The 15,000-nt window shown below is 36.4% G+C and overlaps 1 protein-coding gene across 2 annotated transcripts in view; it reads right to left on the bottom strand.

The window, feature by feature from the left end:
• The window catches only part of LOC115221572 (short-chain collagen C4-like), a 41,843-nt gene extending 30,849 nt beyond the window's left edge, over nucleotides 1–10,994 (bottom strand). The window contains exons 1-2 of one of the 2 annotated variants that reach the window (XM_036510662.1): nucleotides 10,709–10,994; nucleotides 5,501–5,552 (exon numbers count right to left, since the gene is read on the bottom strand). In XM_036510662.1, the coding sequence (XP_036366555.1) occupies nucleotides 5,501–5,552; nucleotides 10,709–10,852 (196 nt within the window). In that variant the 5' untranslated portion in view covers nucleotides 10,853–10,994. The remainder of the gene's footprint in view (nucleotides 1–5,500; nucleotides 5,553–10,708) is intronic. The other variant, XM_029791774.2, reaches the window with a different exon arrangement.
• Nucleotides 10,995–15,000: the final 4,006 nt, after the last annotated feature.

The following is a 15,000-nucleotide window of genomic DNA, read 5'->3' as shown; positions in this document are numbered from 1 at the left end:
AGATGATCCACGATTAACACAGAACAGTCAGCAGAATATTTTACTGACTTCAGCACAAATTTGTAAACTGAAAACAAATGCCTATTTGTTGGAGAATTCTTATTTATTTATTTCTTAATGTTTACTTCTTTATTTTTGCGAAACTGCTGTAATATTCATGTAGGGGACTACATTGTCCGTTCAACATCTGTACAGACTGTAACTGCAAAGCTTTATTTAATGCAGTCTAGTGCTTTTATTGGTTACTTCATAACAAACCTGATGTTAAAGATTATTCCATTATATTTACAATTAATCTTATTAGAATATTTCTGCTGACGATAAATTTATGATAATCAAAATCTTCTCTGCGGGTGTGAGTGTGTGTGTGTGTGTGTGTGTGTGTGTGTGTCTGTGTGTGTGTGTGTGAGTGTGTGTCTGTGTGTGTGTTTATGTGTGCGTGTTGTTTAAGTGTGTGTGTGTGTGTGTAGTATCATACATTTGTAGAATTCATTAGAATGCATGCATTCCAGCATGCAGGACGCCGAGAACAGCCGGGTTGGGGCTTCAGTATACATTAGTCATCGTCGGTATTCACTAGTATTTCAATGTCTAACCTGTAGCGAGTGACACAGCCTGAAAGGCTTGGAGCAAATCAGCAACAAACCAAATGGCAAACATCGTAGTAGGTAGGAGGCCGCCCTTTTTAACACCAGATTCAACTGCGATGGCTTTTACTAGCTTATCTTTGACGGTTCTGGGAATATTCGCCGTAAACACTTAAACTTCAGAAAAACTCGTCTCAGGAATTATCACCGTAGGAAACTTGGCCCAGAGATAATTTCACCCTGTAGATAATTTCGAAGATATGACAGGCAACCTAATTTAGAAAAATTGCAGCAATGAAAAAAATTGCTTTTTTAAACATGTGTGTTTTTCATAATTCTGTTTTAGACTTAACTGTTTTTGTTTCCGTAAAGTATAATCGCCATCTCAATATGGCTAACCACAAAGGGTGGGTGTTACTGTAGCTTTTAGCCCCAGGAGATCATCGTCTCCAGCTGGCTTTAGGCACACAATGACCTGCCTTTGCAAATACCATAAGGGCATAGATAGTGTGCCTAAAGCCAGCTAGAGACGATGATCTCCGGGGGCTACAAGCTACAGTAACACCCACCCTTTGTGGTGGTTAGCCATATTGAGATGGCTATTATACTTTACGTTGTCGATCGGTTACTGTTTACATCTCGTTCAGAGATTTATTATTGCTTGTTTTTGTTTTGTTCCTTGTAAATGTTATCATATTTATATTGAATTACTTTTATTTAAGCATAATTTTTTTTTAATAAAAACATTATCATCTATTAGATTGCTTTATTTTGCCCCACCCCCAGTAGAATCACCATGCTCTTCCCTGCACTCTTTATCTTTGCCCAAAGTATCCAGGAAGGAAGAAAGTTGCAGGTTTGTGGTGGATCGCTTTTGTGAGTCATTTGATTTTGTTCCAATCATTGATGTAATTTGGTAAGGAACAAAAAACCTTGTATAAATGAATAGGTGTTTATTATTAAAAGCATTAACATGTCTTTTTTCAGGTTCAAACATTAGAAAGTAAATAAAAAAGTATAAATTTATTTCAAAATATATGAAACTCTAAATGTTGACCGCATATAAGTAAGGAAATACGTCGAGTGTTTAATAGTATTAAACAAATAAATAGACGGTTGAGCTCATCTAAACTATCATATCGCAGAAATATTTAATGAAACAGAACACACTCTGTGCCACTCGAACGTAGCTGCGATTCTCAGTCCGAATTTTCCAAAAGATTTATTGGGTTAAGAATAAACACATGTATACCTTTAAAGTTGATTCCTATTATAAATGTCTAAATACATGCATTTTCTTAATGGCAAGCTTATGGCACTCAATTACTTGCATGAAAGACGTTGTGTCTCCCAAATATCCATCTTCTTCTTTTTTATCTAAGGAATATTCTACACTAACACATAGTGATGTTTCTTATTGGATGTGCTGTAACAGTCTCAACATATCACACAGTTTACACAGAGTAACTTTGCTTAGCCTCATTATGTTTCTACGTCCTTTTGCTGTCTTTACTCTGCTTTCTATATATGTGGTAAGTGTTGTAAAGCAAATGTTTGCTCCAATTTACCATTTTTCTGCTTTTAAGTGAGAGAATTATTCGTATTCGATATTCACTGGTGATTTAATTTCTGATTGTTGTGCATCAGTTTTAGGAAATGGTGCAAGGTGTGAGGGTTACGTGTCCCGGTTATGAGGATGTCAACTAATCTTGTGGCGGGCCACGAGGTTGTATAGATACAGGTAAAAACATAATAGGTGGTGAGAGGATTACTACTTACATTCCTCTCAAAAATGATGGAATCATCATATATTTCTATGATATTACTTCAAGTGGGGTTTATTGATATTTAAGACAGAACACAAAATACAGTTAAACGAAATACAATTTTATTTCCACATTTTAGTTTTATGAACTGATCCTTATACAATGTTTATCTAGAATTATTCACTCAGCTTTGCATTGTTCTATAAGCATAATTCTCACATTCTCGGGCACCGATTTTCTCTCCATTATAATATTTTTCTGTTAATTAGTAGCGCAGAGTATTTTAACGATTTATATAACTTCGATAAAATATTATCAAACAGAATTTAAAATGTCTATATTGTTTTATGATATTATATTATGTCTTGTAATTGGTTAACATAAGTTTTCATAGAGAAGCAAATTCAACTATATTCCCTTCAATATTTACTGCACACAACGCAGGTTAACATGCGACGATAGACATACGGTGGACATGGCAATGAACCACAAATTCCCTCCACAAAATATAATAAAGCTCCATTCTCGTTTCTGTAACCAGCTGGATCAGCTTCTGGTGCATGGTCCACACACACATATTCAATTCTGCCTTTATTATTATGATACTGGGTCATCAAATATCCTGAATACTCAATCGTCCAACCAGCGTAACACTTTGTCCTGGCTGGTAACATCATAACAACAGCAGGTTGTCGTGTCAAACAGACAGCACACGGAACGTTGTGATCAAAAAGTGATTCAGCGTTAGCAAAAGAAAAGTGATTTTTCGCATAGGAATTTGATGTTTGATATTCACTGCCATATATGTGAGCAAAGTTTTCAAAATTTGTAGTGTGATTGGCTAAAATGGGGTCGTTAGGTAGACATAAGAGATTACTTCCGCCGCCTGTTTCGTTAAAAGGTGATCCACCAACCACACCTAGAATTGGTAAGAAAATATCAAATAAATAAAATATTAAGTAAAGTGAAATAAGAAAAACTTGGATTAAAAGAAATCCTTGAAAAGGAACTTTCAATTTTAAAATTTGCGATTATAAATAGACACACATCCGAGTTTGTGTGTGTGTGTCTAAATGTGTATGTGATTGAGTTTATGTGTGTGTATGTGTGTGTGTGTGTGTGTGTCTTTGTGTCTATGTGTGTTCGCGTGTGCGTGTGTCTATGTGTTTGGACATTCACTATGTTTACGTGTGTAGGTTTCGTGTATACAAACTAGTATCGATGCGAGTGTAAGCTGTGTTGCTCAATGAATGTTTGTGTATGAGTTAAGAACTGTACGTGTCTATGATTTATATGTATATATGTTGTAGGTGTACGCCAACGGGTTTGTGTAGGTAATATTTATGAATATGTCTAGATACATGGCTGTAGATGGTTGTGTGCAGATGTCAAAAGAGTGTGAAGGGAAGGCCGTTACGTCACGCATTTCCTCTAAAATGGAAAAGACGATTTTGTTCAAATTTTAACGAAGATAATATAGAAGAATGATACAAGGAATTTTTAGCCAATATAAAATAGAAGAACACGGTGAGGTGGAGAGTATTGACAGTCGATGGGTAGTTATATGTTAATTAACAGAACATCCTGCACAGAGTAGCTAAAACTCTCGGCTAGTCGTGGACAGGTCACGTGAAGATACACGTTGTGGTCACGTTGGCTTTATTTGCTTCATCACTGGGGTTATTTTACGTCTTCAGGAAAGTGAGTGGAGAAAGGATTGTAAGGTTCAGTTTAAGCTGAATTGGGAAACCTTTAAGGAAACCGTTAAGAGTTCGGTTATAGACGGGTAAAATCTGTTCCATCGTATTTCAAGCAAAAACAAATCTCGTATAAAGAAAGAAAAGTTGATGGGGAAGTGGTGGAAAATAGTGTCTTCTGAGTGGAAAGCTCAGAATTGCCTTACCATGGGGCACTAGCGTGATTAAGTGGTGGAATAGTGCGTAGTTAATGCATATAGTCCTTAGGTAACTATATTTTGTGTTTGGTTTCAAGGGGGTACTTTAGATGATATCCTGTTGGTGTGATCATTCTTGACGCCATTTATACTTCGGCTATGACCAAATAAATTCAACGGAGAAAGTAGTTTTGTGTAAACTCAAGAGAATCTATAATCGCCGTTTAAAATGTGATATACTATAATAGGAAAAACGTTTGTGTAGATCAGAAAGAAGGAGGGAGGAGAGAGGAAGAGAAAGTGAGAGAGAGAGAGAGAGAAAGAAATAGAGAGAGAGATTAGAAACAAAATATACTAACCATCGTATACCAGACTGGAATTACGTGGACATTTTGTTCTACCCCACCGGGTATACAGGGATCCAGGACCGGGTCCTGTGAAATTGCGAAGGAAACAATGTAGTTTAAAAGAAAATAATTGGTGAACCATGTGGGAGAGAATTTCTTGGCAGGGAATTAATGAATTGGGGAGACAATGATTAGAAGAGAGGAAGGAAGGAAGGAAGGAAAGAAGGAAGAAAGGAAGGAAGAAAGGAAGGAAGGAAGGAAGTAAGGAAGGAAGGAAGGAAGTAAGGAAGGAAGGAAGGAAGAGTAGATGGGAACTTGATAGAGGATTTAAAAAGTTAAGAAAGAAAGAAAGAAAGAAAGAAAGAAAGAAAGAAAGAAAGAAAGAAAGAAGAAAAGAAAGAAAGAAAGAAGAAAAGAAAGAAAAAAGAAAGAATGAATGAAAGAAAGAAAGAAAGAAAGAAGAAAAGAAAGAATGAGAGAAAAAAATTAAGAAACAAACAAACAAACAAACAAAGAGTTTGAAAATTCTTTTTCCTATGAACGTAAAGCTGATTCCGAGAAATAGTCCCCCGCGCCTGGGGGTGAATGTATACTTTTAGTTACTGGTAAAGATTTGCATGATTCATCACTAATTCACTTCTCAGCCGAATTCAATGCGGTTTTTTAGCAATGTTGATCGAGTCTTCAACTAAATTTTTTAAGATAAATTAATTCAAGGCTGGAGCATCAAATAAAAGGCTAGATCAAAAGTTAAATAAAAGGCTAGAAAATCTTAATAACAATTGCTTCCCTCTGGAATGGCCCTCAAAGACAGGTGCATGATTTCTCTAGAACCACCAGACTCGCAGAATTACTGAGCAACGTTTTTTACGTTTTTATCTTTCACGATATAAAATTAGTTCTTACTTGGCGTGTGAACAGCTTTGTCATCCAGAGATTTCTTGAAAAGGAAACGGTTCTGTGAAAAAATGAAAACAACATCATAGAAATAGATTTTCAGAAAATTCATCAATGTTTAGAATTTAAAGCTAAGCAATACAATAATGGCACTTTTGGACAGCTTCTTTTGAAGATGTGGGAGACAACTTCATGGTTAATTCCACCAAATTTTCATCGTTGTGTTACATCTTGGTGGCTTACCGCTTTCTTGTCTCCTCTGTGCATCGGGTACTCCTTTATTTCATGCTTTTATATGGCAAAAACGAACCCATCACAATGAGAGTTAATTAAGCCTAACGAACGGAAACACGCACGGAGAATGTTGCAAATGCATTTAGAAAACCTAATCTTCCAGTTTGTAAATCTTCAAAAAGGCAGGTAGATATCTCAGACACGATTCATTTCGCTTTCTACGTAACCTAATTAAAAAATATATTTACCTTTCTGTGTACCATTATTCAGTTGAAGGACCCGCGATTTCCAGACGAAATGTGGCGAACAAACAAAAACATAAATTAAAATTTCTTAGAGTATTTGCACCATTCTTCGTGCGTGTTTATATATATTGAGAGTTACGTGGTTTTGGAATTTCATTCTTCTTTCAAGTATATAGTTACTTACTGTACAATGACTTCTCATATATATTTTCATATTTGGCAATTTTATCAATAGTTTATTTAGATAATGATAACTTATTTGAATTTTGAATTTATACTTGCTCGCTAATGTTCGTTCGGATGTGACGTTGCATTCAGCTGAACAAACGAGCACGGAAAGTTAAATACATTTTTTAAAATAGTTTACGTAGTAAGACTTGCTGATGAGCGTTGGGTGCCAATTCGACACAGAAAGCGAAATCAATAAATACTGGGATATCTACCCTTCTACTTGTAGATTTACAAACTGGAACAACCGTTTTCCCAAATGTATTTGCTACATTCTTCGTGCATGTTGACGTATAGTGAGAGATACACGGTTTTGGAGACTTTTATTTTTCTTTCAATGGAAAAGATATTTATTTTCACGGAAAGAGATCTGTCCGGAATTCCGCGGTCCAACAATCCGATATATATGCGTTTGTGTGTATCTTTCCGCATGTGAATGCGTGTTTGTTCGTTTATGTAAGTCTGCCTTATAGGGATAGATGCATATATTTATATACGCTAAAATATTTCAACGAGGTTTAGTGCTTCAGGTTTAAACTCACGAACAAAGGGTTGTACGTTCGATTCAAACAGAAGGCGGGGCGTTGTGTTCTTGAGCAAAACTATTTACATTGCACTGCAAATATATCGACAACTGATCGTATGGCACATTTCTGGACCTGTTCATTAATTTGACGGAGGGAGTTCTGGAAACAAATCATCCCAGGAATTCTTCGGCAATTAAGCACGAAAACTTCATCCGAAGAAACAGACCATAGTGTATGTATCTATATTTCTGTGCGTCTCTGTGTGTGTATGCGTGTGTCATTGTGTCTGTGTGTCTGTATGGGTACATCTATATATGTATGCATGAATGTATGTATGTATGTATGTATGTATGTATGTATGTATGTATGCATGTATGCATGAATGTATGTATGTATGTATGTATATGTGTATGTATGTATATGTATGTGTATGTATGTATGTATGTATGTATATGTGTATGTATGCATGTATATATGTATCTATGTATGTATGTATGTATGTATGTATGCATGTATTTATCTATGTATGGTGCATCATCATGGACGCAGCTCTGAGCTGAATCTAGAGAGGGAAAAATACATCCAGAAATAAATACACAGACACACATATATGTGTGTGTGTGTATATATAAGCACATTCGAATATACACATTAAGCGATGCATTCATACATGTTCATTTATGTATGCACACGAAAGCGGCAGACGTACATATATAAGGCCTTTCTATGTAAAATATTTCAGCAAGAAATGTCAATCTCTATCTTACAACATGGAACACAATTCATTATTGACTTGTAAACTAACTTACATTTTTGTAATCCTATGTCTTTGCTACGTATAGTAATTGACAAATTCATTGCTTTCTATTTTGCAACACTATCTATCGCACAACCTTTCTGGGGGCTTTTATAATTGTCATCTACAATACTGAATATTTCAAGATAATGATCAAATTCCGCGTAGTCGCGCCTAGTCTTTATCCTTTCGAGGTCCATGAATTCAGAACCTGTTCATCACTGGCCTGTAAGGAATCGATCTACAACTTCGTGACATTTATAACCACGATTGAATGAAACTATCCAATCAATCGATCTTTCTATGTATCTATCGATCTATCTATCTATCTATCTATCTATCTATCTAACTATCTATCTATCTATCTATCTATCTATCTATCTATCTATCTATCTATCTATCTATCTATCTATCTATCAAACTCTCAATCAGTCTGTCTACATATCTACCAATATATCTATATATCTATCTATCTATCTATCAAACACTCAGTCAGGCTGTCCACCTATCCACCAATATATCTATTTATCAAACGATCGATAGTTCTGTCTATCGATCTCTCTAAACACATTAAAAATCGTCCATCCATTAATATGTTAGTAGATATATATACGAGAAGTAATTTTATATATAGTTGTGTGTAAGCGTATGTATGTATATATATATAAATATATATATATATATATATATATATATATATATATATCTATGTATATTTATATTTATATATATATACATACATGTATCTATCTATATGTATGTATGTATACAGATATATATAAATATATATATATACATATATATATATATATATATATATATATATATATTATATATATATATACATGCATGTATCTATCTATATGTATGTATGTATACAGATATATATAAATATATATATATACATATATATATATATATATATATTTATATATATATGCAAATATATATATATAATATATATATATATACACATATATATAATATATTTATATATATATATGCATATATATAATATTTTTATATAGGAGTGGCTGTGTGGTAAGTAGCTTGCTAACCAACCACACGGTTGCGGGTTCAGTCCCACTGCGTGGCATCTTGGGCAAGTGTCTTCTGCTATAGCCCCGGGCCGACCAATGCCTTGTGAGTGGATTTGGTAGACGGAAACTGAAAGAAGCCTGTCGTATATATGTATATATATGTATATGTGTGTGTGTTTTTGTGTCTGTGTTTGTCCCCCTAGCATTGCTTGACAACCGATGCTGGTGTGTTTACGTCCCCGTCTCTTAGCGGTTCGGCAAAAAGAGACCGATAGAATAAGTACTAAAAGGTGGTGCTCCAGCATGGCCGCAGTCAAATAACTGAAACATGTAAAAGAGTAAAAGATATATATATATATATATATTTATATATACTCTTTTGCTCTTTTGCTTGTTTCAGTCATTTGACTACGGCCATGCTGGAGCACCGCCTTTAATCGAGCAACTCAACCCCGGGACTTATCCTTTTGTAAGCCCAGTACTTATTCTATCGGTCTCTTTTGCCGAACCGCTAAGTCACGGGGACATAAACACACCTGCATCGGTTGTCAAGCATTGCTAGGGGGACAAACACAGACGCACACGCAGATATATATATATATATATATATATACATATATACGACGGGCTTCTTTCAGTTTCCGTCTACCAAATCCACTCACAAGGCTTTGGTCGCCCGAGATTATAGTAGAAGACACTTGCCCAAGGTGCCACGCAGTGGGACTGAACCCGGAACCATATGGTTGGTAAACAAGCTACTTACCACACAGCCACTCCTGCGCCTATATATATATAAATATATATATATGTATATATTTATATTTATATATATATATATATATGTATATATATATGTATATATATATATATATATATGTATATATATTTATATATATATATATATATATGTATATATATTTGTACATATATGTATATATGTATGTATATGTGTATATGACACGAATACTTTACCTCAACCAGTCCAGCTCTCTTTGATATTATAGCAGAATACATTAAACCGAAAACAGATTCCATAAAATTCAAAATTTCTAAGGACAAATTTTCCTCAAAAAACTCTTCGACCAACCTCCAACACCCGGATATGTCTCCAACTTTAAAAAGTCTTATGACTGAGATGGGAATCAGATTCTAAACTACTTCACCAGTTGGTGCTATTAAGTTATACATAGCCTGGGCCTATACTGGCTGAAATATCTAACGATTACGTGTGTACATGTTATATGTACACACATATAATTCGTAGCTATCGTTCAGTCGGTCAGGGTTCGATTGCCGGCATGGGATCGATTTCTGTAGGTGCAGGCCTGGCTGCACGGTAAGAAGCTTCTGTTCTAAATGGAAGCTGAAAGAATGCGTTCATAGATATATAGATAGAGAAAGAGAGAGAGAGAAAGCGATACATAGCTAGATGAAGAGATAAATAGATAGATAAATACATAGATATATAGATACATAGATAGATTGATAGATAGAGAGAGAGAGAGAGACAGAGAGACAGAGACAGACAGACAGACAGACAGACAGACAGACAGACAGACAGACAGACAGACAGACAGAGAAAGAGATAGAGATTTCAAATTTACAGAAAACAAAAGACAAGAACAGGTGTACAATCCACAAGCAAGTGCATTAAGTTCAACCCTCGGGTAGAATGGAGGGGGTTTTTGTCTTTCGACCGCACGCTTTTCGACAGCAAGGATTAAGAGGATAAAAAGGATTAATAGGATAAAAAGGGAGAGAGATTGAGAAGAACCGAAGAGAGAGAAGGGAATGTGTAGAGATGATATGTGTTTGTTTGTGTGTGTATGTGTATGTATGAACATATATGTACATAAATATATATATACATATAGAGATCTGTATATATATATATATATATATACAAACCACCCCTACACACACACACACATATATATATATATATATACATATAAAACAATACATATATATACATGTGTCTATATATGTATGTATGTGCGTATGGATGGATGGATGGATGGATGGATGGATGGATGGATGGATAGATGGATTGATGGAATGATGGATGGATGGATGGATGGATGGATGGATATACGTATACATTTCTTGCATCTAAAATATAGAAACTTCAGGTGTCCTGTACTTACTGCGGTTGATTTCTCTTCTATCTTTCTGGTCCTTGCATCGAAATGAAGAATCGTGATGGTCAACACGAGACACAGTCCAAAGGTTATGAAAGAAGAAACAGAAAACCGCTGCGAAATGATCTTCCCCACCTGAGCGATTTCCATTGCGGTTTTCGGTCGTCCGTGCAGCCTGTTATTTCGCTTTGGTTTAATGATAAATCTGAAGTTGATGTAAGCTGGAGTTTATAAGTGTGAGCTTCTCGCTTTGGGATCGTAACTGAAAATTGTTAACGTCTGATTCCGGCTTTTTGATATTATTCCCCCTCCACAACCCAACCCCGCCGAAAATCTAATCGTAAATTCAGGAACCAATCAGATTGATATTACAATAATTGTGGGTGTCACCTTTTAAATGACACCTTTTGTGATTGGATAGAGATGATCCACGATTAACACAGAACAGTCAGCAGAATATTTTACTGACTTCAGCACAAATTTGTAAACTGAAAACAAATGCCTATTTGTTGGAGAATTCTTATTTATTTATTTCTTAATGTTTACTTCTTTATTTTTGCGAAACTGCTGTAATATTCATGTAGGGGACTACATTGTCCGTTCAACATCTGTACAGACTGTAACTGCAAAGCTTTATTTAATGCAGTCTAGTGTTTTTATTGGTTACTTCATAACAAACCTGATGTTAAAGATTATTCCATTTTAGTTACACTGAATCTTATTAGAATATTTCTGCTGACGATAAATTTTATAATAATCAAAATATCTTCTCTCCGTGTGTGAGTGTGTGTGTGTGTGTATGCTTGCGCGTGTGTGTGTGTGTGTGTGAGTGTGCGTGTGTGTTTGTGTGTGTGTGTGTGTGTGTGAGTGTGTGTCTGTGTGTGTGTCTGTGTGTGCGTGTTGTTTAAGTGTGTGTGTTTATGTATGTGTGTTCGTCTAGTATCATATAATTCCAGAATTCGTTAGAAAGTAGGTATTCCAACATGCAGGACGCCGAGAACAGCCGGGTGGGGGCCTCACTGTATATGAGTCGTCGTCGGTATTGACTTGTACCCGAATGATTAACCTGTAGCGAGCGACACTGACTGAAAGATGATTTTATTTCGAGTGGACCATATCCAGAGATTACAGCGCTCCCGCACGTGGCCACCTGTCCTCAACAGTAGCACAATAGGGATTGGGGATGTACTAGATCTGGTTAGGGTGGATGCAGCGTGCTACCGGGTACATCAGATATAATCAAGGTCTGCACGCCAGATCCAGCGCTACAGTGGTTTTATATCAAGGATTTCTTTTCCTAGACTAGGATCCTAGCTGGGACCCTAACATGTGCTACTACCCTGGGTCAGGTTAGATCTGGGAACACCAGGGGTAAGATGTGCTTCCACATCCCTCAAATCTCAGGAACATTCGTACTATGCTTTCCCACTCCCTGATGCAGTTTATTTACATATATATATTAGTGTGTATGTATGTGTGTGTGTGTGTGTGTGTGTGTGTGTGTGTGTGTGTGTGTATGTGTCTGTATTTCTGTGCGTCTGTGTATATCTGTGTGTGTATCAATATGTGTCTGTGTGTGTGTGTGTGTGTGTCATCCCATAAGTTCTGTCCTATTTTTATGTATTTAAAATTGAATGTAATTTAATATTTTAGAATGTCTAAAGGAATTAAGAAATATTTTTATGCATTTGTATATTAACTAAATAAATATTTTATTTACAGAATAATAAAATTAAAATTTATTTGATTAAAACCCTTTCTAACGTGGAAGTATCCAAAAACATTTTAGGCACATAATCCTTTATGAGTACAAAAAAATATCTGCATTCGAAGCGACTCGAAACATACACTCGGTTTATGGGAAAGAATGCTTGAATGAAAGAACTTGCAGAAGATGGTTTGCAAATTTCAGAAGTGGAAGTTTCAGCCTAGAGGATGAAGATAGAACACGACGTCCAGGTGAGTTTAATAATAAGACCCGTGAGGCCTTACCTGAAGAAAATCCTTCATTTTTAGTTGAAGAATTGCAATAAAGCTTAGTTCTAGCCAGACAACTGTTCATCGTCATCTTCAACAACTTGGAAAGGTTCCGAAAGATGGAATATGGTCGCCTCATGAATTGTCCGAAAGCAACCGCAAATCCCCAGTTGACATCTGCTCTTGTCTCCATTCTCGCGAACCCATTTCACCCTTTTTGGATAGACTTGTGACTGGTGACGAAAAATGGATCTTCTATCGAAATGCTAAACGACGTAAGCAGTAAGCTTGGTAAAGGGGGTCTTTTCTTCTTATGCAAACATCACACCACAGAAGATCGAAGAGGTTGGTTGGGAAAAAATTCCTCATCCACCTTATTATCCCGACCTTCATCCTTCAGACTACCATTTGTTTCGTAGTTTACAGAATCATTTGGGGGACATAAATTTCGCAAGCTACGAGGAGCTCGAAACTGACATTTATACATACATATATATATATGTATATATATATATATATATATACGCTAAAAACAGCCTGAGATTTACGCTAAAAACACATATTTTTAAATTTGACAACAAACTGTATAGGCAAGCGAAGGGCGGTGCTATTGGAGTGGGGATCGCCGGTGACGTTGCAAACCTCTTCATGGTATGGTGGGACAAACATTTTAAACAGTGCCTAGCAAACCGTAACATCCACTTGGCTATGTACTCTCGTTACGTCGACGACATTAACTTTGTTGTGAAATATAATACAGACACAGTTATGGGCCCTCTACCAAGTGAAGAACAGGTGATGACATCTATACAACACATAGCTGACTCTATCCACAACAGTATAAAACTTACCATAGACTACCCCTCTAAAGTACCCAGTAAACGATTACCCGTCCTAGATACTGAGCTATGGATGGAAGATGCCATGGTTAATGGAACCATTAAACCCTATATACTCCACTCACACTATCAGAAACCGATGGCTAATCCACTAGTAATCCGTAGTGACTCAGCTATGTCGGATACTGCCAAACTCAACATCCTAGTGGCAGACTTAATTAGAGTAATGAGGAATGTATCACCACTATGCCAACCACAAGAACGACAACAACGATCCAGCACTACATATTCCGAATGCAACGCTCCGGATACACACAAGACGATAGAGTCAGGGTGTACAAAAGAGCGAAAGCTAGATTCGAACGCATTCTAAGGAACAACGAAAACGGTATATGCCCCCTATACCGCAACAATTTCTGGAATAGTTTAGAGAGGGACACCAACAAAAGGATGAGAAACGTTACTTGGTACGATAACAGGAGATTTCACGGAGTAATGTTCGTTGACGCCACACCTAAGAACGAGCTAAGTAAGGCATTCAAGAAAATCCTGCGCACTACGGGCCTAAAAATTAAAGTTGTAGAAAAGACAGGTAGGACTATCAAATCGGCATTATGCAGATCATATCCATTTGATAGAATCACCTGTCAAAGTAATTGTGCAGTATGTTCGACAAATCCACATGTAAATTGTAAAACCAAGGGCACTGTATACCAGATTAAGTGCCAGGAGGGAGCTTGCGCGACTAACCCAGAGTCATACATAGGTGAGACTTCTAGAAGCATCAATGATAGGTTCAAAGAACACCTGGACAACTACATTGAAAGGAAGCCAAACTCCATCTTCTACCAACATGCTGTAGACTGCCACAAGGGATCCTTAGGGAAACTTAAGTTGAACATCCTATCAACACATCCCACCGATGCAATGTTGAGACAGGTCACAGAAGCTGTTTGTATACTAGAATACAAACCTACTCTCAACCGAAAGTCCGAATGGAGTAACATCCAGATCCCATTCAGAAGGACTATTCTATAACCACCCCTCTCTCTCTCTCTCGTTTACTTGTAGTCCTTACACGGACATACGTTCACATACACATACACATGTACACACTCTCACAGACACGTCTGCCCATTCTCCTAGACACTCACATACATACGTAGCACATGAGTACAAACATACATACATACCTACGTATGGGCATACACACATACATACGCACGTACATGTACGCACACACATACATGGGCACATGCATACGTGCGCGTATACATACATACGCACATGCGTACGTATGTACATACACACATACATACACGCATACATACATACATACATACATACATACATACATACATACATACATACATACATACATACATACATACATACGCACATACATACATACATACGCACAATAGTAAAACAAAAGTTCTGTGATATAGAGATAAAGATCTGATAATAGGTTTTATGGTATAG

The sequence above is a fragment of the Octopus sinensis genome, linkage group LG18, assembly GCF_006345805.1.
Source record: "Octopus sinensis linkage group LG18, ASM634580v1, whole genome shotgun sequence".
Taxonomy (NCBI): Eukaryota; Metazoa; Mollusca; class Cephalopoda; order Octopoda; family Octopodidae; genus Octopus; species Octopus sinensis.
The sequence above is the reverse complement of the archived record's forward strand: the minus strand, read 5'-3'. Positions and strand labels throughout refer to the sequence as shown.